The sequence below is a fragment of the Oncorhynchus clarkii genome, chromosome 32 (genome assembly GCF_045791955.1).
Source record: "Oncorhynchus clarkii lewisi isolate Uvic-CL-2024 chromosome 32, UVic_Ocla_1.0, whole genome shotgun sequence".
In the NCBI taxonomy this organism is placed as follows: Eukaryota; Metazoa; Chordata; class Actinopteri; order Salmoniformes; family Salmonidae; genus Oncorhynchus; species Oncorhynchus clarkii.
Window position 1 is genome coordinate 17662972 of NC_092178.1, and position 24023 is coordinate 17686994.

General features: G+C 42.4%; 1 protein-coding gene across 2 annotated transcripts; it reads right to left on the reverse strand.

Annotated features, from left to right (window-relative positions):
* Window positions 1-793: 793 nt before the first annotated feature.
* Window positions 794-19050, reverse strand: LOC139392400 (Src like adaptor 1a). Of its 2 annotated transcripts, none has more exons than XM_071140363.1 (8): window positions 18884-19050; window positions 15872-15962; window positions 15487-15586; window positions 13996-14082; window positions 13751-13854; window positions 10401-10532; window positions 5149-5281; window positions 794-4963 (listed from the first exon to the last, which is right to left on the reverse strand). In XM_071140363.1, exons 2-8 carry the CDS (start codon window positions 15942-15944, stop codon window positions 4747-4749), a joined length of 846 nt encoding a protein of 281 aa, XP_070996464.1. In that variant the 5' UTR covers window positions 15945-15962; window positions 18884-19050; the 3' UTR covers window positions 794-4746. The 2 variants fall into 2 exon arrangements, with proteins under 2 accessions (XP_070996464.1, XP_070996465.1); XM_071140364.1 differs by having other exon boundaries at window positions 1455-4963; window positions 15487-15583; window positions 18884-19023.
* Between the last annotated feature and the right edge of the window lie 4973 nt (window positions 19051-24023).

The window sequence follows — 24023 nt, forward strand, 5'->3', positions numbered from 1 at the left end:
ATGTAATCTCTACTGCAATCAAGGACATGTGGTTCTGCTATTACTGTGGATGAAGTACAGTGATATCACAGTAATCTGTTGTATAAATAAACAAAATATCTGACATTGTATTCCCATTTGAATTTTGCTGTGATTTTAAATGGTTGAATGTGCTTTGATAGACATTCGGGTGAAACTAAACCAAAAATCAGATGTTGTTTTTCCATTGGAATTTGGTTGTGCTTTTAGATGGTTGAAATCAGAGTGATAACACATTGGAAATTCAACTAACCTTTGGTTGTCTTTTTAAGTGGGTGAATATAGGTTGTAATCTCATTGATCAACGTCTCTAACAAATTATTATCCAATTATCCACGTTGAAAATATGTAGTGTACCCAGTGGGCAGCTTTCACAGTCACAATGAACCTATCAGCCTCGCATATGGCCGCCATGAGGCATTGGCGAGACAACAGCACATGACACAATACACTGAGACTCATGAGGTAGACCAGAGTATTTTCACTGTGCTGTTTTCCCCAATGTTTGCTAGGATTCAGGAATGCTATGTTGATTCCTATTCAATTTGGTGCATACTTGAAGCCCTGGGATACATTCAAGAGGACAAATTATTCTCAGCAGTCATCTTCTAACGTGATGTTTTATCAACTTATTATGGCTTCTCTGGACATAACTCCCCATATCCCTTCCAGAATGAACCTTATGTTATGGCTAGTCTCTCGTGACAGACGAGATGGCCCGACCAGCGCCCGACCAGCGCCCACACAATATTTGGTTCTGGGTGCCGAGATTATATGATAGTTAACTTTTATTTATATGAGCAACTTGTACACTCAACTGAAATCAGTTTGCAAGGGTTAGGCTAAAGGTTCTGAAACTGTAATAATTGACATTGACATGCTGACAGACACACACATCCACAAATTACACATTAACACACAGTAAACATCCATAACATAGCATTCAAGTCTTACATCGATCAACTGTCATGGCGCTAACATGTTTTGTACTCTGGCATGACACTCGGTCAGGGCTCTGGATTCCAGACGGACTTCAAATTCACTGTTGATTTACCCCACGGGAAATTCCTTCTCAGATCAATCCCAAAGGGCAAATGTGTGCTTTGGAGGAAAAAATAGTATCTCGTAACAGATGATGAGAACCAATGTGGGCTTTGGAGGAAAAATAATATCTCGTAACAGATGTTAATATCCTAAATAGAGTAGCTGGCACTTCTCAAATCTCTCCTCTGGGACCCCCAGATGTTTCACAATTTAGTTGTAGCCCTGAACTAACTCACATGATTCACCTAGTCAAGGGCATGTTGATAAGTTAAAACGTTTAATCAGGTGTGCTAGCTCTATGTCGTGACGTTGTATTAGTTAATGTGACGACTGTTGCTCATCGAATGATTACAAGTTTCTAATTGCGTGATTAACTGAATCAACCTGGGGCACCATGGGAAAACTAGTTTTTATTGAGTTTCTATTTCCCAAATTAACTCAAAGAATATCAGAATATCGATTTTACAACAGCCGCTAATTAACCAGTTACCTCTTACAATCTCGTTCTGAACGTCGTATAGCCCGTGAATCTGCACGGACCCGGGTCTCACCAATGAGTTCGTACCACACCAATCTTAGTTGAATATTTATTTACTAAAAAGCTAAAATGATGATAAAAGATACACATAGACAAAACACATTATAGGCTATTGATTAGAACTTAGTATAACGGGCCAACACACTATGGCGCGTGTTACCCAAAATGGGGATTTCAAAGAGAGAGAAAAAGAGAAAGTACACGAGAGAAATATACATTTGGGTGAATTTGTCAGCTATGCTTATTCTAACCTTAGCCTTGCCCCAAACTGCCGCTCTTATAGGTCAGAATATAATGATGTAATTATGTGGGGTAGATCTCCGAGGATTCTCTGCGTGGACCGTTCAGGGGACCGTTCAGCTGCTCGATGACGCACTTCTCCTGCGCACCTCTCTGATTGTCCTCCCGATGTCAGTGTCCTTTTGGCTTAGGAGTCTGTTCCCTCACCCTGGAAGGCGTCTTCTGAGGACAGACAGCTATGCAGCTCAGAGCTCACAGCATAGAAATGAAACCCTTTAGGTACCATGATTAGCTGGGATTGGATGCTAAGGGGGTCCGGCTTGAATTCACCCCCTTAGACACAGCTACTCATCCGTAGCTTGGGTAGAAAAGGATTTCTTTGTCTTCAAACTTGTGTTGCGTTCTGGGTTTGTTGACGTTTTAGACCTTGGCTGCAGCTTGGGTCACATAGTCTCCCGTAAATTCTAAACTCACAGGTTTTATACCCTTGGGTCAGAAGTGGGCGTAACCGCCTTTAGGGCAATTCTCTGGGCGTACCAAGTTAATGAGGCAAGGTCTAGATTTTACTTAAACACAATTTTAGACAACTAACTTCACAGTTCATCTTCCCCAAAACATTCTCTTTGATTTTGATATTTTCCATACAACGTACAATGTATAAACATCAAACATATACTAGGAAAAGTCTTCACGTTACAATGTTTTCGTAATAACGTAATTTATTAACCTTTAATAACAAAACAAAAATGACATACATTTTCATATTCCATCTATCGTCATGACCACCATTGTGCCTGACGGAAACCATTGTTCCAAAGTCCCTTTATTTCATGTTTAATGAGGCTGGTTCTCCATAGTAACAGGACAAAGGAATTTGTCTGTGACCTGAGATTTACCAGGGGTGTGAGGGTCATAAAACTCCCCCATCTTCAGACCTCTAGATCTCTCCTCCTCTGTTGGGGTTGAGAGATAATCTGTAGGGTTGTGGTCTCCTGTAACCTGACCTGATCAGGACAGTCATGACATCTAGAATAGATCAAATACATGGAAAGTCTGGGGGTCCCTGAGGAGAAGTTTGAGAGTGTAACGTTATGACTATAACTACTGTTCCCTGAAGGAGGGAAACAAGGTACAACATACAAGGGGGAGTCTCACTCTCTCGACATTGGTTGACGTATAGACAATTGCACCGGACAAGGCCAATGAAATCTGCACCTCGCTGGAAGACCCGCTTAGTGACTTTCCCCTGTCCCAGCTGTAAGCACCCTGTGGGCTACACTGGGAGAAGTGACATCCAAGTGATAAAACCTTACAAAAGTGTGTGCTGATGCCCAACTCGCCGCAGCACAAATATCTCCTATAGTCAACCCTTTAAACAACGGCCAAAATGCTGCCAGCCCCCTGGTGGAGTGGGTGCATACTCCACTAGGTAACCCTTGTCCCTTGCTGTTTTATGGCAGGAGATAGCCTCCACAATCCAGTGGGAGAGACACTGCTCAAAGTGCCCTGAAACTGAGCTGGATTAGCAAAACAGACAAAAAGCTGGTCACACAACCGGAAAACCCAGGTTGTTCAATGTATGTGCGTAGAGCTTGCACCAGACACAGGGCATGTAACCTCTGTTGCTCTTCAGAAGCAAATGGAGGAGGCAAAAAGGGAAACAACTCAAAAGCTAAGGACTTGTAGGGCATGGCCATTACTTTTGGGGCAAAGGCCACATTTGGACACAAAGTCACCTTAGAGTCGCCCGGGGCGAACTGAGTACAGGAAGGGTGTACACCTTTCAGTAACTGCAACACCAGTGGGTGAGCCCCTGGAGGCTCAGTCACTTCCCACATGCTGAGATAGCGTCCATATATCATTTTAAAGTGGAGAATGCTTTTAAAGCTCCTGTAGAAACAAGTATTTCCCAGAGCACTGAAAATGAACCAGCCCTTTATCTTGGCACCAGAGCTCAAACACTTGCCACTTATACTCATACAGCCTCTCATGAAGGGAGCACTTGCTGACTGAATGGTAGCAATAACATTCAGAGGTAAACTTCTAGCCATCAGATCAGCCCTCTCAGTGGCCAGGATCTAAGACCACTGGTGTGCCAGAGCGCCCGTTTCCAACAGGTCACTCGGATCCCTCATCATTTTCTCGTGATGCTTAAAGATCTATGTCGGCCCTACCGAACATTTCCCATATTAGGGAGACCACCCAGGGGTGTACCCTCCACTCCTGAGAGAGAGGGCCCCACCTGGATAAAAGATCTGCACCTCTACTAGACACCTCATAGGGACTAGTGAGCTTCAGGCAGGAATCAGTAATGCATCTCGGTAATGAGGGGAGGGGCACCCCCTTGTGGACAGAGACTTAGCTTAAGCCAAGTTAGCTAGCCTCTTTGATAGCAGCGAGTCCATTTAGAATCACCAAGCAACTTAACAGTATATATACCATACAATAGAGAGCTACCCCAGCAACTCCATCGTGGGGAGGCAGGAATAGCTAGTAATAGCTAGCTCGTCTCGGCTTGGGGTGTAATAATATTTCCCCATAGTATGTTGACTGACTGAAAGAAAATGTAACATTATGACTATAACTACTGTTCCCCGAAGGAGGGAAATGAGGTACAACACCTGTTTGGCCCCGCACCGCCTGTTCCTGGGCTCGGTGAAGAATGGTATTGAATTGAAGGAATGAATCTGAGCCTCACGTTTATCACCTGTGGAAGATGGGACTTCCAGTGAGGTGTGGATTTCATTGGCCTTGTCCGGCGTGATTGTACATCCTTCAGCCGAAGAAGCGAGAGTGCAACTCCCCTGTAATATGTTGTACCGAAGACTGACTGAAAGGGAACCACTAGCCTAGGCTATATATGTGTACTGGGGTTCGCAGAACTAAGTGTTGCACCATCCAGGCTACTACGTATCATAGTCCTCATCCAAGTCCATATGGCTGAAGCTGTGGTCTGTCACACAGACAGATTTGCTCTTCTTCTTGCGGTTCTTCTTCTGCTGTCCTGGGTCATGATCCCCGACCAGAGAGAGGTAAGAGGCCATGCTGTTTCTGACACCGTAGCTCACCATGGCATTCCTGTTCTCCTGGCCCTGGGCAGCCCCTGCACTGATCAGATCGTTCCTGTTGATTGGTTCATATATATAGAGAGAGGGGTGATTAGAACATGTTTGAGCCAATCATGCAGAGTCACATCTTCCCAGTTTTCCAACAAGCCATGTTTTCCATTGGCCAAAAAGCAGGACTACAATTTGATTGCAGAGATATGAGAGCTGCAACGAATGATACTAAACTATGGGTGTCTATACCTGTCTATTTTTTTCCAGTCAAAGTTGTTGTGTCGCATCCTTACAGGGGGTGGCTGAGAGGTGATGTCTATGGGGCTGATAGTCCCAGACAGACACGGGCCAGTGAGAACACAACACAGACCATCTGCAGAGTCTTGGAGACCAGAGATGGACTGGGTTAGAAACAAGACACATGCACATACACTGTATGTAATCAAAAACAAACACATACTGTATTTTCACAAGCGCTCATGACATGAATTTTACCTTACAAGCACAAACACACACATACACACAAACCTCTGCCTTCTAAAACATTCATATGGTGTAGTTAGGAGGTGCATGCGCATACCAATAAGAAGCATTGGGTGTGAGTCGCTCCGTTTTGTACTGACAAAACTGTGGTTATAGGTAAAAGCCAGACAATTAAACCTTTAAAATCCATATATCAATATATCCCAAAGCAACTGGGAGAGAGTGAGCGGTCAGTTATGTACAACAACAAACCAATCAGTTTTTTATTTTCGCCTAACCCTACCACCCCTCCCCTAATTGGAGTAAAATAATGGACAACAACACTTGGGCTTCTACTTCCAGCTTATACATACTATATACATTTTACGGACACAGTATATTGTACATTAGTTATCTTTTGTTTGTTTTTAGTCCTATCCTTCAGCTACCCTCAACCCCTTCATAATTTCCTCCCCTTTATATGTCACTGTCTTATGTTCACTCATCAGTTGGTATTGTTCTTGTTTAACGGCATGTTGCCTCATAGAATTATCTTGTTCCTGTTTTTGTTGTTTTATTCAACTTTTCTGCTTCCCGACTCAGCTCTGTTATTACAGAATACCAACTCAAACTATGGAAGCAGCAGGTAAATCGGATATCTTTTAGATGGTCATCGAGCAAGGGTACCTTCTACGTCAACACCATCACCAGCTGGCTCAACTGGGGATGGCCATGGAAGAGGTTCTCCAAAGTTTGCAGCGTCTCGAGAGACGTTGCAGACCAGCAGCAGAGGATACTCTAGAGCCAGTCTACCCAGCGAGCCAGCAAAACGGCCCATTCAGCAACCCGCTCAGGACAGCGAAGCTCGTCTTTCCCTCCCAGAGAAATACGACGGTACACCATCCAAATGCCGTGGCTTCCTCTTTCAGTGCTCCCTCAATTTTTCACACCAGTTGGGAGCCCCCACCACCAAGAGGTCTAAGGTTGCCATGATTATATCTCTGCTGACCGGGCTGGCATTGGAATGTGTTACATCCGTCTGGGAGAGAGGATAGGAGAGGAGGAGCTAGATTCTTATGATGGTTTCATGGCTCTGTTTAAATGCATTTTTGATCATCCCGCGGAGGGCAGAGAGGAAGTTGAGTGTCTGCTTCAGCTACAGCAGGGGAATCAGACGGCTGCTGAGTATCCGCTCACCTTCCGGACAGTAGCAGCTTCCAGTGGATGGAATGAGCCGGCGCTTCGCACGCTATTTAGGAGAGGTTGCGAGAAGGTCCAGACGGAATTGACCTGTCGGGATGACAACCTTATCCTGGACGCACTCATTGCGATGGCCATCCGACTGGATAACCTTCTATAGGAGCGTTTGCATTCTCATCGCTTCTCTCTTTCCTTCTGCAAGTACTCGGGATCAGAGCCTGAACCCATGGAGGTATGAGTCACACGCCATTTCACGGCAGAACGACACAGATGGATACAGCTGGGGCTATGTCTCTACTGTGGGCAAGGAGGGCACAAGCTCTGCTCCCTTGCTAAAACACCCAGATCCCATGCTACCTTTTGTGGTTGAGTTAGACGCATCTGAGATGGGCGTGGGGACAGTTTTGTCACAAAGACAGGGTAACCCATTGAAATGGTATCCTTGTGCTTTTTCCTCCAAGAAACTGTCCTCCGCAGAGGAATTACGACATTGGCAATTGAGAGCTCCTGGCAGTGAAGTTAGCATTAGAGGAGTGGAGACATTAGCTTGAGGGCGCAGAGGAACCATTCGTCATCCTCACCGACCATTGGAACCTAGAGTACATACGGACAGTGAGGAGACCAGTGGTTTGGGACGTCGACGTGGACATCCGACAGGCTCTGGAGAGGGAGCCTGCACCCCGGAATTGTCCTCCCGAGCGCATCTACATTCCCACAGGGATAAGGGATAGGCTGCTGACCTGGGCACGTATGTGCTCAAACCAAGTCCCCCCGGAATGCTCCAGCAGGGAAGCTCCTCCGACCGTAGCCCCCAATTCACATCACGAGTTTGGAGGGCCTTCTTGGAGAAGCTTGGGGTCAGCCTCACGGTCAGCCTCACTTCTGGGTATCGGCCTCAGTCCAACGGGTAGGTGGAGAGGATGAACCAGGAGCTGGGGATGTTCCTGAGGAGTCACTGTCAGGACCGGTAGGGTGAGTGGGCACAATTCCTTCCCTGGGAAGGAACTCCGAACTCCCTACTTCACTCCTCCACTGAGTTGATCCCCTTCCAGTGTGTTTTAGGTTTCCAGCTGGCCTTGGACCCCGGGCCAGATCGCAGCTCCTGCGGTAGATGAGTGGTTCCGGTGTGCTGAGGAGGTGTGGAGCGACACGCACGTGAGACTCCAGGGCGCCGTCCATCGTCAGAAGGAACAGGCAGACCGCCACTGCAGTGAGACCCCTGTGTTCCATTCTGAGGACTGCGTCTGGCTCTCTACCAGGAACCTCCCACTCCACAAGCCCTGCAAGAATCTGAATCCCCTTGTTTGTGGGGCCATTCAAGGTTCTCCGGAGGGTCAACGAGGTGACGTACAGGTTACAACTACCCAGTTACTATCATATCTCACCCTCTTTTCACGTCTCCCTTCTCAGGCCAGTGGTTCCAGGTCCCCTAGCTGATACTGTCCCCCATGACACACCTCCACCCCCCCTGGACATCGAGGGGGGTGGAGGTCCTGGGATTCATCATTATGCACACCTGTTAATCATTATAATTCACACCTGGGCTTCATTACCTTCATCATTTCCTCCCCTTTATGTCACTCTCTTATCTTCACTCACCAGTTGGTATTGTTCTTGTTTAACTTGTTATGGCTGCAATCCCGATATCGGGATAAGTGTCATCAACAACCGCTGAATAGCATAGTGCTACATACAATAAATATTACTATAAATATTTATATTCATGAAATCACAAGTGCAATGTAGGAAAACACAGTTTAGCCTTTTGTTAATCCACCTGTCGTGTCAGATTTTGAAATTATGCTTTACAGCGAAAGCAATCCAAGCGTTTGTGTAAGTTTATCGATCGCACGATAAAACATTAAGTACACTTAGCATCAGGTAGCTCAGTCACGAAAATCAGAAAAGCAATCAAATTAATCGTTTACCTTTGATGATCTTCAGATGTTTTCACTCACGAGACTCCCAGTTACACAACAAATGTTCCCTTTGTTCCATAAAGATTATTTTTTAGATCCAAAATACCTCCGTTTGTTTATCGCATTATGTTCAGGAAAGAGCGGTCACGACAACGTAGACAAATTCCAAATAGTTTCCATAATGTCCACAGAAACATGTCAAACGTTTTTTATAATCAATCCTCGATAATATATCAACCGCAAATGTCTTTCACAGTGGGAGAGTGAAAAGCAATACCTATCCAAACTCTGTTGTGCAAGCAAAACTCATGTGACCACCTAATGCGATGTTATCGTTCTGAACCATTTTTCAAAATAAAAGCCTGAAACTATGTCTGAAGACTGTTGACACCTTGAGGAAGCGATAGGAAAAGGAATCTGGTTCATATCCCTTTAAATGGAGCAAAGGGAGGCTATGGAACATGGAGTTTTCAAAATAGAAGCCACTTCCTGCTTTGATTTTCCTCAGGGTTTCGCCTGCAATATCAGTTCTGTCATACTCACAGACAATATTTTGACAGATTTGGAAACTTTAGAGTGTTTTCTATCCAATACTAATAATAATATGCATATATTAGCAACTGAGACTGAAGAGCTGGCCATTTACAATGGGCACCTTTTCATCCAAGCTACTCAATACTGCCCCTGCAGCCATAAAAAGTTAACAGCGTGTTGCATCATGAAATTCTCTCGTTTTTGTTGTTTTATTGAACTTTTCACTTGCACCTGCTTCCTGACTCACAGCTCCATTATTACAAAAATATATTTCAGATCCTTCACGCTTTGCCTTGATGACAGATTTGCACATTCTTGGCACCGTCTCCAATATTGAAAACTCAAATATATGTAACTGAAAAGTTTGTCTTTTGGACATCCGAGCAATGTTGAGGGAATCCTATTTGAATCAGAAAAGGAAACTTATATGATAGGTAATATATACAAAACCATGGAGAAAGCCCATCTAACTGACAATCTCTTCGAAAAAAATATGAACTATTGCAATCAAGACTTAAAAGTAACTGATAGACACAAGATGGAGGGAGTGTTGGAACATAACTAACGAAATTACAGGTAACAAATGTATGCTTAATCCAGTATAAACTAATGTCTAGAATTTATTATACAAAATAAAAAATATTCTACAGCACAATGGCAGAGTCATGTCTTAAGTGTATAACTAATGACTCAAATCCATGCTTTCTTGGAATGCTATGAAGTCTGGAAGTTGTGGGCGGAGTTGGAAAGTTGGCTGTCAGAAGTATTCCAATGTAAACTTACTTTTAAACAATCTATCTGCATATTTCAAGACATGACATATGGGGGTGTAGTGAGAGAACCAATGGGGTGGACCATACTTTAATCGTCAATTATTTTGAAAAAAAATCTCTTCTCAAAAACTGGAAATCAAATGATCCTTCATCACTACGACAGTGGATGACTCCAAAGTATTATTATTTATTATTATTATGTATTATTATTTAAATATTGAATATTGAGTGTGGGCTACAGGAAAAAAAAGAACGATGCAATTTGAGGCCATATGGCATAGAGTGCTACAAGCACTGGAATGTTCCAGGGGATGAAGGATGAGAGGGAGTGGGATTGTGAGAAATGTGTGTGTGTTTGTTTGTCTTTTGTATGGTTATTGTTTGAGAAAATAAACAAAAGTAAAACAGTGTGACAGTCAATATGAAAGTCATAGTCTCAGCACAAATATGTTAAAATGGACAACAATAATTACTTCCTGTTTTGTTCTTAGTGTGTGTACTCTCAGAGCTAGGCCAACACACAGTGGAAAGATGGTTAGCATCTGATAAGAACAAAGCTATTTAAAAATGCTTGAGGTTATTTTCAGTGTGTGTGTGTCTGTCTTGGACTCACCAGAGTAGTGGTTTACCATCTCTTCCAAGCACTGGAAAGTCAGACGAGGAGAGATATAATACCAGCTGTTCTCCAGGCGAAATATTTTATAGTGCTGGATGGACCTGTGCTTTACAGACATGGAGTAGACACCTGCAAATATAATATAACATAAAAGGCATTAGGTATAGGCCTAGATAGATCTTAATAGATACCCATCTCCTATCATCCTACTGACGTCCAGTTTAATAACCCCCTTGAGTTGATGTCTGCACCCAGAAAATCGAATTAGCATAATACATTTAAAAAAAGACCTGTCTATTCAATCCTCCACCAATGGCGGCCTTCTACATCTGAGGTGGAAGGTGGCTGAGCTACAGTAATGTTTGTCAGAACATGGGACATCCCGAAAATTGGTCTTCTCACTAAAACGTTTGTAGCTTCCGAATGGTTTGCCTACAAACTAATAATAATTGGCATTCTATGATGGGACCAAAGATGAGACTCTCACGATGCTGTACTCCGTTTTGACCATCACAAGACTTACGTGTCTGCAGGTAGCTATGTACCAGTTAAAAAATGAATGTAAGAACAGTACCTTCATAAATTATTCACCCCCCTTGACATTTTGTTGTGTTACAGTGTGAATTTAAAATGTATTACATTTATATTAGTGTCACTGGCCTACACGCAATACCCCATAATGTCAAAGTGGAATTATGTTTTTATAATTTTAAAAGGCTAATTGATCATTAGAAAACTCTTTTGCAATTATGTTAGCACAGCTGAAAACTGTTGTCCTATTTAAAGAAGCAATAAAACTGACCTTCTCTAGACTAGTTGAGTATCTGGAGCATCAGCATTTGGGGGTTCGATTACAGGCTCAAAATGGCCAGAAATAAAGAAATGTCTTATGAAACTCGTCTGTCTATTCTTGTTCTGAGAAATGAAGGCTATTCCATGCGAGAAATTGCCAAGAAACCGAAGATCTCGCACAACGCTGTGTACTACTCCCTTCACAGAACAGTGCAAACTGGCTCTAACCAGAATAGAAAGAAGAGTGGGAGGCCCCGGTGCACAACTGAGCAAGAGGACAAGTACATTAGAGTGTCTAGTTTGAGAAATAGACGCCTCACAAGTCCTCAACTGGCAGCTTCATTAAATAGTACCGTCAACATTAAATAGTAACGTCAACAGTGAAGAGGCGGCTCAGGGATGTTGGCCTACTAGGCAGAGTTCCTCTGTCCAGTGTCTGTCTTTTTTTGCCCAACTTAATATTTTCTTTTTATTGTTCAGTCTGAGATATGGCTTTTTCTTTGCAACTCTGCCCAGAAGGAGTGATGGTTGCTGATAATGGGCCTTTGTATGCCTATGTAGATATTCCATTAAAAAATCAGCCATTTCCAGCTACAATAGTAATTTACAACATTAACAATGTCTACACTGTATTTGATGTTATTTTAATGGACCAAAATATTAGCTTTTCTTTCAAAAACAAGGAAATTCCTAAGTGACCCCATACTTTTGAACGGTAGCGGATATTTAGATATATACAGTTGAAAACGGAAGTTTACATACACTTAGGTTGGAGTCATTAAAACTCATTTTTCAACGACTCCACAAATTTCTTGTTAAAAAACTATAGTTTTGGCAAGTCGGTTAGGACATCTACTTTGTGCATGACAATACATTTTTCCAATGATTGTTTACAGACAGATTTTTTCACATATAATTCACTGTAATTCCAATGTGTCAGAAGTTTACATATACTACATTGACTGTGCCTTTAACCAGCTTTGAAAATTCCAGAAAATTATGTCATGGCTTTTGAAGCTTCTGATTATCTAATTGATATAATTTGAGTCAATTGGAGGTGTACCTGTGGATGTATTTCAAGGCCTTCCTTCAATCTCAGTGCCTCTTTGCTTGACATCATGGGAAAATCAAAATAAATCATCCAAGACCTCAGAAAACAATTGTAGACCTTCCCAAGTCTGGTTCATCCTTGGGAGCAATTTCAAAATGCCTGAAGGTGCCATGTTCATCTGTACAAACAATAGTACGCAAGTTTAAACACCATGGGACCACGCAGCCGTCATACCGCTAACCGCACTATTGGTTAGAGCCTGTAAGTAAGCATTTCACTGTTGTATTCGGCGCACGTGACAAATAAACTTTGATTTGATTTGAAGGACACGCATTCCCTAGAGATGAACGTACTTTGGTGTGAAAAGTGCAAATCAATCCCAGAACAACATCAAAGGACCCTGTGAAGATGCTGGAGGAAACAGGTACAAAAGTATATACAAAGAAGAAGCCACTGCTCCAAAACCGCCATAAAAAAGCCAGACTATGGTTTGCAACTGCACATGAGGACAAAGATCGTACTTTTTGGAGAAATATCCTCTGGTCTGATGAAGCAGAAATATAACTGTTTGGCCATAACGACCATTGTTGTGTTTGGAGGAGAAAGGGGGAGGCTTGCAAGCCGAAGAACACCATCCCAACCGTGAAGCACGGAGGTGGCAGCATCATGTTCTGGGGGTGCTTAGCTGCAGTAGGGACTGGTGCACTTCACAAAATAGATGGCAAAGTTGTGGCAAAATGGCTTAAGGAAAACAAAGTCAAGGTATTGGAGTCGCCATCACAAAGTCCTGACCTCAATCCTATAGAAAATTTGTGGACAGAACTGAAAAAGCGTGAGCGAGCAAGGAGGCCTACAAACCTGACTCAGTAACACCAGCACTGTCAGGAGGAATGGGCCACAATTCACACAACAATTTAAAGGCAATGCTACCAAATACTAATTGAGTGTATGTAAACTTCTGACCAACTGGGAATGTGATGAAAGAAATAAAATCTGATATAAATCATTCTCTCTACTATTATTCTGACATTTCACATTCTTAAAATTAAGTGGTAATCCTAACTGACCTAAGACAGAGAATATTTATCTAGTATTAAATGTCAGCAATTGTGAAAAACTGAGTTTAAACGTATTTGGCTAAGGTGTATGTAAACTTCCGACTTCAACTGTGTGTGTGTGTACATATATATATATATACGTGTTAAATACCAGATTCATACACGGAAAAGCAGATAGAAAAATATTTTATCAAAAGGAAGATTGTTTTAAATAATTTTAAAACAATCTTCCTTTTGATAAAATATTTTTCTATCTGCTTTTCCGTGTATGAATCTGGTATTTAACACGTTTCTATGGGCTAATAGTAGTAAGGCCAAATTAAATGTTTCATCCAATAATTTGTATATATATATTTGTTTTATACTTAGAGGCATCAAAAAAATACCCACCCGGCTTAGACTCTTATGGAATAACTTGGTAGGGCATTAAATGTTCATGGACTCACCTCTCTGCTGGGTGCTCTCTCTGATCATGAAGGAACCCACTCTGTTTTCAGGGAGACTAAGTAGTTCCTCTGCCTTCTGCCTCATTACTCCCTCAAACAGCCATCTTAAAACAACACACACACACACACACACACACACACACACACACACACACACACACGGTATACATTATATCACTGTACAGAATCAAGTCAACACAGGCTTTATTTATGACAATACAGAACATAATTTTAACATTGCTTACCCATGGTAGACTTTGGCAATATGGTTGTTAGGGATGTAGTTTTCACTTCCTGATTGGACAGACCGAACTCTCCACCAGTTGCCTTCCCTGAAGAACACAGATTAAAGGAGAACTTCAATAGGCTACACTGTAACGGAAACAAAATCTGAAATTGTAGTTCTCCCCTATTTGTATAAGTGTTAAGTGTTATGCATCAGATTTCCCCCAATGTGTTCATTCTTTGTTGTGTGCAAAATGTTATTGATTGTGTACTGTTGTTTTGTATTATTGCATGCTTAGTAGTTATACTTGTATGCAGAGTGTTCCATTTTGTTTTGGAAAGGACTGTATCTGTCCTCTTTTGTTGTCTCGGTATCTATATCTGTAACTGCATCTATCAATTTCTGCCCTAGGAAGCTTTTAGTACAGAGTAGGGTTGCAAAACTACCGGTAATTTACCAAAGTTACTGTAATCTATGGTAATTTTTACTCAAATAACTTTACAAAAAATATATGCACACTATATTGCTTTTTTATATATGTGTCCATGAGTTTCTAGTGGATAGATAGGCCATATGGTTCAAATATCATAATTAATGAGGAAAGCATCTAATCAACAATTGTAACGCTTGTCTTCGTCCTCCTCTGACGAGGAGTAAGAAATAGGTGTCCATTGTTGTCCATATTGTAGGTGTCCATATTGTAGGTGTCCATATTGTATTTAATATGAATACTGAACACTTGAACAAAAACAATAAAACGACAAAAACGAACAGTCCTGAACGGTGAAGCAAAACACAGAACAGAAAATAATCATCCACAACTCAAGGGTGAAAACAGGCTACCTAAGTAAAAAAGAACATAGACTGCCCACCCCAACTCACGCCCTGACCATACTAAAACAAAGACAAAACAAAGGAACTAAGGTCAGAACGTGACAACAATGACATTTGTAAAATAAACTCTGCAGCTTTTTTCACAATTGCCCTCAGTTTGGTGGCAAAACTTTTACAAGAAAGACATATTGACATCAAAAAATAAATAAAGGATATTTCATGCTGAAACCTTCATATTAAATCACCAATGGTATTCACTAAGTTGTATGGTTTATATTTCGGGTAACGTTTTCCAGGTTTGTCATTCTATTTTGTGTTTCAAAATCATCTTATTTGATCATTTTAGACATGTTACATGTGATAAGGGCACACAGAGGGCCAGATATAATTACAGACACCTGGGATAATCTGAATTACCCAAAAAGGCTACTAGAGGTCATGTGATAAAATTCTTCAAAGACCTTGAAAGTTTCAGAAATTCTGGTATAACTTTGAAAGTTATAATATATATACATATATATATATATAATAATATAATATATATAATATATATATATATATATATAATAGAAATATATATATATATCATTCCCTCTAATATACCCTCCCTTTGCAATCCTAGTGCAGAGACTGGGTTTATAATTGTTCTGACAGACAAAGTACTGACTCTACTTACTGAGACAAGACCCTCAGCTTCTCTCCCATCCTAAAGATCGGCTCACTGATGTCTGGAGAAGGATAGTCATGGAGAACGACAAGCGTCTCGTCTTCTCCTGCTGAGGAACCGCCAATGTTACACAATTAGATAGACGTTAACACAGAGACACAATTTGCCAGAAATATAGGAAATAATTGTCTCATTGTAACTTCTAATTCCAATGAATTATATGAAACACTTGGACAAATGGGTAAACAGTATGTCATCTAAAAAGTCCTGAGTCATCTTTCAAAGCTGTGTGAACATCATATATTTTGTAAAGCCGAAACAGTGTCAAAAACTGCAGTATCACAAAGAAACGGCAAATAACTGCTCAATATCTCAAAAAATATTGAAGTCTTACCCTTTAATGCACTCTCATGGCAGTTTGAATTTGTTTTGTTCCCAGCTCCCTGTCCCCACATCACATTCCCCATAGCGGCACTCTAATGGGTCTGAGGACAGACGAACATACGGTATAGCTGGTCCTCAAACTAGTCATCAACACAAACTTCCGATAGTAGACAGAGAGTAATCTGGCTGGCCAGTGAAGGCCCCATCCAGCACCTGCGTCCCTGTCATGCATGTGCATGTGTGCATGTTGTAACTTCTCTATTAACAGCCAGAGTGCTATCTCGACCAGGACACGCAGTAGACTGCAAAACCTGAGAGGTGGCTCTGTAAATAATGAAAAGACTGTATAACTCAAGTTGCAAAATGTGTTAATTAATTGGAAGGTCCATTTGTGTGTACAGCAGTTGGCTATATTGTGTAGCCTATGTTTTTACCTCAACCATAACGCACAGTGAAAACTCCTGGTTTTCCAAATGTTTTGTCGAATCCTGATTAAATTCAGCATTTCCAGGTTTCTATCTAGTTTTCTGGAGTAGATGCTACATTAAAACTGTAGTGTCCAATTGTCACTCTGCTGAACTAATAAGAGAACACAGGAAACAGTGACACAGTGGAAACAATCAGAAGATAATATTGTGGTTAATTTGCATAATATGTCGGCAAATATTTATCATGCTGTGTGTTAATGCTACTTATAGTCAGAGTAAAAATGTTGATTTGACCAAATGTGACCAGCAAATCAAATCAAATGTTATGTCACATGCGCTGAATACATGTGTAGACCTTACTGTGAAATGCTTACTTAACCAACAGCACAGTTCAAGAAAATATTCACTAAATAATCTAAAGTAAAAAAATTATCAAAAGTAACACAATAAAATAACAACAACAAGGATATATACAGGGGATGCCTGTACCGAGTCAATGTGCAGGGTTACAGGTTAGTCTAAGTCATTTGTGCATGTAGGTCGGGGTGAAATGAAAATGCATAGATAATATACAGCGTAGCAACAGTGTACAAAAACAAATGGAGGGTGGGGGGGGGGGGGGGGGTTCAATGTAAATAGTCAGGTGGCCATTTGATGAATTGTTCAGCAGTCTTATGGCTTGGGGGGAGAAGCTGTTAAGGAGACTTTTGGTCCTAGACTTGGCACTCCGGTACCGCATTCTGTGCGGTCGTAGTGAAAACAGTCTATGACTTAGGTGACTGGGGTCTTTGACTATTTTTTGGGCTTTCCTCTGACACCACCTGTTAAATAGGTCCTGGATTGCAGGAAGCTTGGCCCCAGTGATGTACTGGGCCGTACACACTACCCTCTGCAGCACCTTACGGTCAGATGCCAAGTAGCTGCCATACCAGACGGTGATGCAATCGGTCAAGATGCTCTCAATGGTGCAGCTGTAGAACTTTCTGAGGATCTGTGGACCCATGCCAAATCTTTTCAGTCTTCTGAGGCGGAAAAGGTGTTGTCGTGCCCTCTTCACGACTGGCTTGCTGTGTTCGGACCATGATAGTTCGCTGGTGATGTGGACACCAAGGAACTTGAAATTCTGGACTCGCCCAACTACAGCCCCGTTGATGTTAATAGGGGCCTGATCGGGCCGCCTTTCCCTATAGTCCACGATCAGCTCCTTTGTCTTGTTCACATTGAGGAAGAAGTTGTTGTCCTGGCACCACACTGCCAGGTCTCGGACTTCCTCAGGCTGTCTCATCGTGGTCGGTGATCAGGTGAACACTGTTGTGTCGTCAGCAAACTTAATGATGGTGTTAGAGTCATGTTTGGCAACGCAGTTGTGGGTGAACAGGGAGTACAGGAGGGGACTGAGCACACACCCCTGAGGGACACCTGTGTTGCCTACCCGTACCACCTGGGGACGGCCCATCAGAAAGTCTAGGATCAAATTGCAGAGGGAGCTGTTTATTCCCAGGGTCCTTAGCTTAGTGATGAGCTTTGTGGGTACTATGGTGTTGAACACTGAGCTGTAGTCAATGAACAGCATTCTCACATAGGTGTCCCTTTTGTCCAGGTGGGAAAGGGCAATGTGGAGTGTGATTGAGATTGCGTCATCTGTGGATCTGTTGGGGCGGTATGCGAATTGGAGTGAGTCTAGGGTTTCCGGGTGGATGCTGTTGATGTCATGACCAGCCTTTCAAAGCACTTCATGGGTACTGATGTGAGTGCTACGGAGTGGTAGTCGTTTGGGCAGGTTACCTTTGCTTTCTTGGGCACAGGGACTATGGTAGTCTGCTTGAAACATGTAGATATTACAGACTCGGTCAGGGAGAGGTTGAAAATGTCAGTGAAGACACTTACCAATTGGTCAGCGCATGCTTTGAGTACACGTCCTAGTAGTTCGTCTGGGCCCGTGGCTTTGTGAATGTTGACTTGTTTAAAGGTCTTGCTCACATCGGTTACCAAGAGCGTTATCACACAGTCATCCAGAACAGCTGGTGCTCTCATGCACGCTTCAGTGTTGCTAGCCTCAAATCGAGCATGAAAGGCTTTTAGCTCGTCTGGTAGGCTTGCATCACTGGGCAGCTCACATCTGAGTTTCCCTTTGTTGTCCGTAATAGTTTTCAAGCCCTGCCACATCCGACGAGTGTCAGAATCGGTGTAGTGGGACTCAATCTTAATCCTGTATTGGCACTTTGCTTGTTTGATGGTTTGTCTGATGGCATAGCGGGATTTCTTATAAGTGTCCGGATTAGTGTCCCGCTCCTTGAAAGTGGGTGCTGAGGAGTATTTATGTCTGTAATAAAGCCCTTGTTATGTCTCTAATAAAACTCATTCTGATTGACTGGGCCTATGCCCTCCCAGGCCCACCCATGTCTGCTCTCCTGCCCAGTCGTGAAATCCATAGATTAGGGCCTAATGAATTTATTTCAATTGACTGATTTCATTCTAAGAACTGTAACTCGGTAAAATCTTTGAAATTGTTGCATTTTGCATTTATATATAGGCTTATTGCACTTTTACCAGACACATACTGCAATAAATGTATGACAGCCTCGAAAACTCACCTAGCTGCTGAGTCGTGTGGAGTCGTCAGGCTTGGAAGGCCAGTAGCAGGGGATTCTAGTTGAGTGTGGTGTTTGGCTCTGTGTGTTGAAGATCAGCCAGAGGAAGCATGTCAGCTACACTATTACTAATGACCGTAAGAGTTCCACAGTTCACACCCTCAACTGATGCATGCATAGTGAGGCGAGAGCACTTCCTCTGGCCAAACATTTGCGCACACACGCGCGCACACACACACACACACACACACACACACACACACACACACACACACACACACACACACACACACACACACTTCCTATGAAGAAATGAGGAAGGGGAAGAGAACCAGAACAAGAGACCAATGAGAATGCTAAAAGTACATACTGGTTTTAGCTTTCAGAAATGACACAAAAGAGCAAGGTTATTTCCATGCGAATATGTATGCTGTACGCATCACATACATAGATTAAATTTGAACTACATAGATAGTAATTTCCTTACTAAAATTGATCAGTTACAGTTTTTTATGTGGTGAATGTTCGAAACAATTGTAACACAGCCAGTCATTTTGTTTGTAGTCATTTTTTACCACACAAACATTGTTCCAAAATATATGTTTACTGTACAATACAATGAATACATTGGTTTAATCACCAAAACACATTACAATTACATCTTCTCAATTTAGTTATTTTAACTACCAGTTAATCGAATAGCAGAAAATGTAAGATACAATACATGTTTCAACATTGCCCTTTGAATGTAATATGGTATAGTACTGTAAATACACTGTTTTCACATTAGGCAACACACTTGCACTACCCATAAAAATTTAATTTTGACTGCGTGGCCTCTAACAACTCCAACACCATTATTACATTTGCTGACGTCACGACGGTGGTAGGGCTGATCACCGACCACGATGAGACAGCTTATAGGGAGGAGGTCAGAGACCTGTCAGTGTGGTGCCAAAACAACAACCTCTTCCTCAATGTCAGTAAGTCAATGGAGCTGATCGTGGACTACAGGAAACAGAGGGCCGAGCACGGCCCATTCACATTTACGGGGTTGTGGTGGAGTGGGTTGAGATCTTCACATTCCTCGGTGTAGACATCACTAAGGACCTATCATGGTCCATTCACACCAACACAGGTGTGAAGAGGGCACGACAACACCTCTTCCCCCTCAGGAGGCTGAAAATATTTGGCCTGGGCCCTCAGATCCTCTAAAAGTTCTACAGCTGCACCATCAAGAGCATCTTGACTGGCTGCATAACCGATTGGTATGGCAACTGCTTGGCAGCCGACCGCAAGGCGCTACAAAGGGTAGTGAGTACGGCCCAGTACATCACTGTGGCCGAGCTCCCTGCCATCCAGGACCTCTATACCAGACGGTGTCAGAGGAAGGCCCAAAATATTGTCAAAGACTCCGGCCACCCAAGCCACAGACTGTTCTCTCTGTTACCGCACGGCATGCGGTACCAATGCATCAAGTCTGGAACCAACGGGACCATTAACAGCTTCTACCCCCAAGCCAACAGACTCCTACAAGATTGATAAATAGTTAATAAAATGGCTACCCGGTCTTCCTGCATCGGCCCTTTTTTGCACTAACTCTCTTGCACTGACTATGCACACACACTGAACTCTACCCACACACCAGTGGCGGTCGGAGACGTTTAAGATGAGGGAGGACGATTATTTTTGAGCATGGCCTTATTTCTATTACAGCATATTCGATGACAGTCATTCATATTCCATTCACCCAGCTCAATGTAACATCGCCAGGTTTAGGCTACTATATGATACTAGAATTTTCCCTATACCTACAACCTAGCCTATGAAAGAAAGTTTACAATGTAGGTGCAAAGGTCGAGAGAAATATTAGACTAATCAAGAGGTGCATTTGTAAATTCACTCCGGCTATCTACTTCGATTTCAGAGCACTCTCGTCTGTGTGCTTGAGTGCAGAATAACTGATGAATTTATGAATGCGCAACACCCGTTGAATTTAACTGGTGTCAGTAAACGTTGGCAAAAAATATATAATTACATTGTTGCTAGCTGCACAGTTAAAGTCACTAACACTCTAGATAACATGATAACAGCCTAACCAGCTCTGTTAGGGCGAGTAAAAAGGTCAGATTGAGGTTTGTGTCTGGAAGTAGCTAGCCAACTTTAGCCAGTTAGCTTTGGTGCTTGACTGTAGTTTATGAGGTCCAAATGCTCGGATCAACCCTACTGAACGCTCCCGAAAGCGACACGCTCTGAATTTATGAACAGACAATCTGACAACGCTCAGATTTACGAAACCTTCATATCATGACCACTAAGAGCTACACATCATTGTCACATAACAGTCATTCACCATAGCTCTACTATAACTAACGCGTTAGTAAACCCGCTACAATCATGCAGTACAGTGTACAGTCAGCAGCAAGCAGTTTAGCAGATACATTGGCGCGCCCCGGTGGCAGTACATTTATAAATCCAAAAGCTTACCTTGACTTGGAAGAGTTCAAGTGTTTGATAGCCATAGTCAGCTAGCTTCTTGGTGCACCCATCCCATTAGCGGGATCATTTGTCAATATTTAATATTTAAAATATAAAATTTTCATGAAATCACAAGTGCAATATAGCAAAACACAGCTTAGCTTGTTGTTAATCCACCTGGCATGTCAGATTTCAAAAAAGGTTGACAGCAAAAGCTATCCAAGCGTTTATGTTAGGACATCTCTCTCAGCAGACAAAACAGCTAGCAGCAAAGTAGATTGGTCACGAAAGTCAAAAAAGCAATAAAATGAATCGCTTACCTTTGATGATCTTCGGAAGTTTGCACTCACGAGACTCCCAGTTACACAAGAAATATTCCTTTTGTTCAATAAAGATTATTTTTATATTCAAAAACCTCCATTTGGTTGGTGCGTTTTGTTCAGAAATCCACAGGCTCGTGCAGGTCATGACGGGCAGACCAAAATTCCAAATAGTATCCGTAAAGTTCGTAGAAACATGTCAAACGTTTTTTATTATCAATCGTCAGGTTGTTTCTACAATAAATAATCGATAATATTTCAACCGGACCGTAGCTTTTTCAATAGGAGAGAGAGAGAAAATGTCTGCTCCAAGCTGTTGCGCATGCAAAACTCTGCTCTCACCCAGCCATCCACTGACGCGATGTGATAATTCTTGCTCATTTTTCAGAATAAAAGCCTGAAACTATGTCTAAAGACTGTTCACACCATGTGTAAGCCACAGAGAAATGAATCTGGTTGATATCCCTTTAAATGAAGGGAAGGCATGCAATGGAGCAGGGCGATTTGTTTCTCTTAGGCACTTCCTTGTTGCATTTTCCTCAGGTTTTCGCCTGCAATATCAGTTCTGTTATACTCACAGACAATATTTGGACAGTTTTGGAAACTTTAGAGTGTTTCCTATCATAATCTGACAATTATATGCATATTCTAGATTCTGGGCCTGAGAAATAGGCAGTTTCATTTGGGTACGTTTTTCATCCAAACATCAAAATACTGCCCCCTACACTCAACAGGCTAGCTAACATAGCATCCCTCTCTGTTTGAGCCTGGTGTTTGAGTAGGCTAAACTAGCTAGCTGCATTTGATGCTAGCTAAGTAAGTGAAAGTAAAAGTAAAAAAATATATACTACGAAATAAAGCTAGCTCTCTCTCTTTTGCTTCTCCTTAATTTTGGAAGAAATATATTTGTTCAAAACTGTTAAACTATTGTCTTTCTCTCTCTTTGAGTCAACTACTCACAACATTTTATGCACTGCTGTGCTAGCTAGGGGTGGAAGGGGGTGAGAACCATGAGCCTCCTAGGTTTTGTATTTAAGTTAATATAAGCATAGGACAGAAGCTAGCTCCAGCTACACCATGGTTCTACCCTACAGAGTGCTGCTGAGGCTACTGTGTGTTTTAATTAATTATTTGGTGACATGAATATATTTAGTATAGTTCTATGTAAAAAATGATGTTTTTATTTTTAAGAAATTCACTGAGGATGGTCCTCTCCTTCCTCCTTTGAGGAGCCTCCACTGCCACACACTCAAATATACAGTACTTGCACTGACACCCCAACACACACACACACTCACTCTACGTAAGCCCACACAAACATAACATGCACACACATGCATACTGACGCCGCACACCCACACTCGCATTTACCACACACGCTGCTGCTACTGTCTATTATCTATCCTGTTGCCAAGTCACTTGACCCCTACATTTATGTACAGTACATATGTAACGGATGTGAAACGGCTAGCTTAGTTAGCGGTGCGCGCTAAATAGCGTTTCAATTGGTGACGTCACTTGCTCTGAGACCTTGAAGTAGTGGTTCCCCTTGCTCTGCAAGGGCCGCGGCCTTTGCGGAGCGATGGGTAACGATGCTTCGTGGGTGACTGTTGTTGATGTGTGCAGAGGGTCCCTGGTTCGTGCCCGGGTATGGGCGAGGGGACGGTCTAAAGTTATACTGTTACACATAGCTATCTCAATTACCTCGTACCCCTGCATGTCGACTCAGTTCTGGTACTCCCTATATATAGCCATGTTATTTTTATTAATTATTCACTGTTTTTATTTTTTGTTTTTATTTGTCTTCCTTTTTAGCTATTTTATGTTAGACCCTGCTTTCATCTCTCTCTCTCTCTCTCTCTCTCTCTTTATCACGACTCAGGATATGACCCAGATGCAGAAACGGGATGCGGATAGTACAGTTCTCAGATGATTTTGTTCGTGAAAGGTTTGTGATCAAGTCAGAGTCAGGCAGGTACAGGACAGGACGGCAGGCAGGCTCAGTGTCAGGGCATGCAGAATGGTCAGAACCGGGAAAAACTAGGAAAAAGGAAGGCGGGAAAGAACGCTGATAAGACAAGACAAGACGAACTGGCAACAGACAAACAGAGAACACAGGCATAAATACACACGGGAAGATGGGCAACACCTGGAGGGGGGTGGAGACAAGCACAAAGACTGGTGAAAGAGATCAGGGTGTGACACTCCTACTGTCTCGCTCTCAGACACATATACTGTAGGCCCTATGGAGATGAGCTATTCTTGCGTTAGCAATGTGGTTAATTGGCTAGCTGCATCATCGGCCTCTGCCATCACTACCAGCAAGACATGTTAAATAGAGAGGG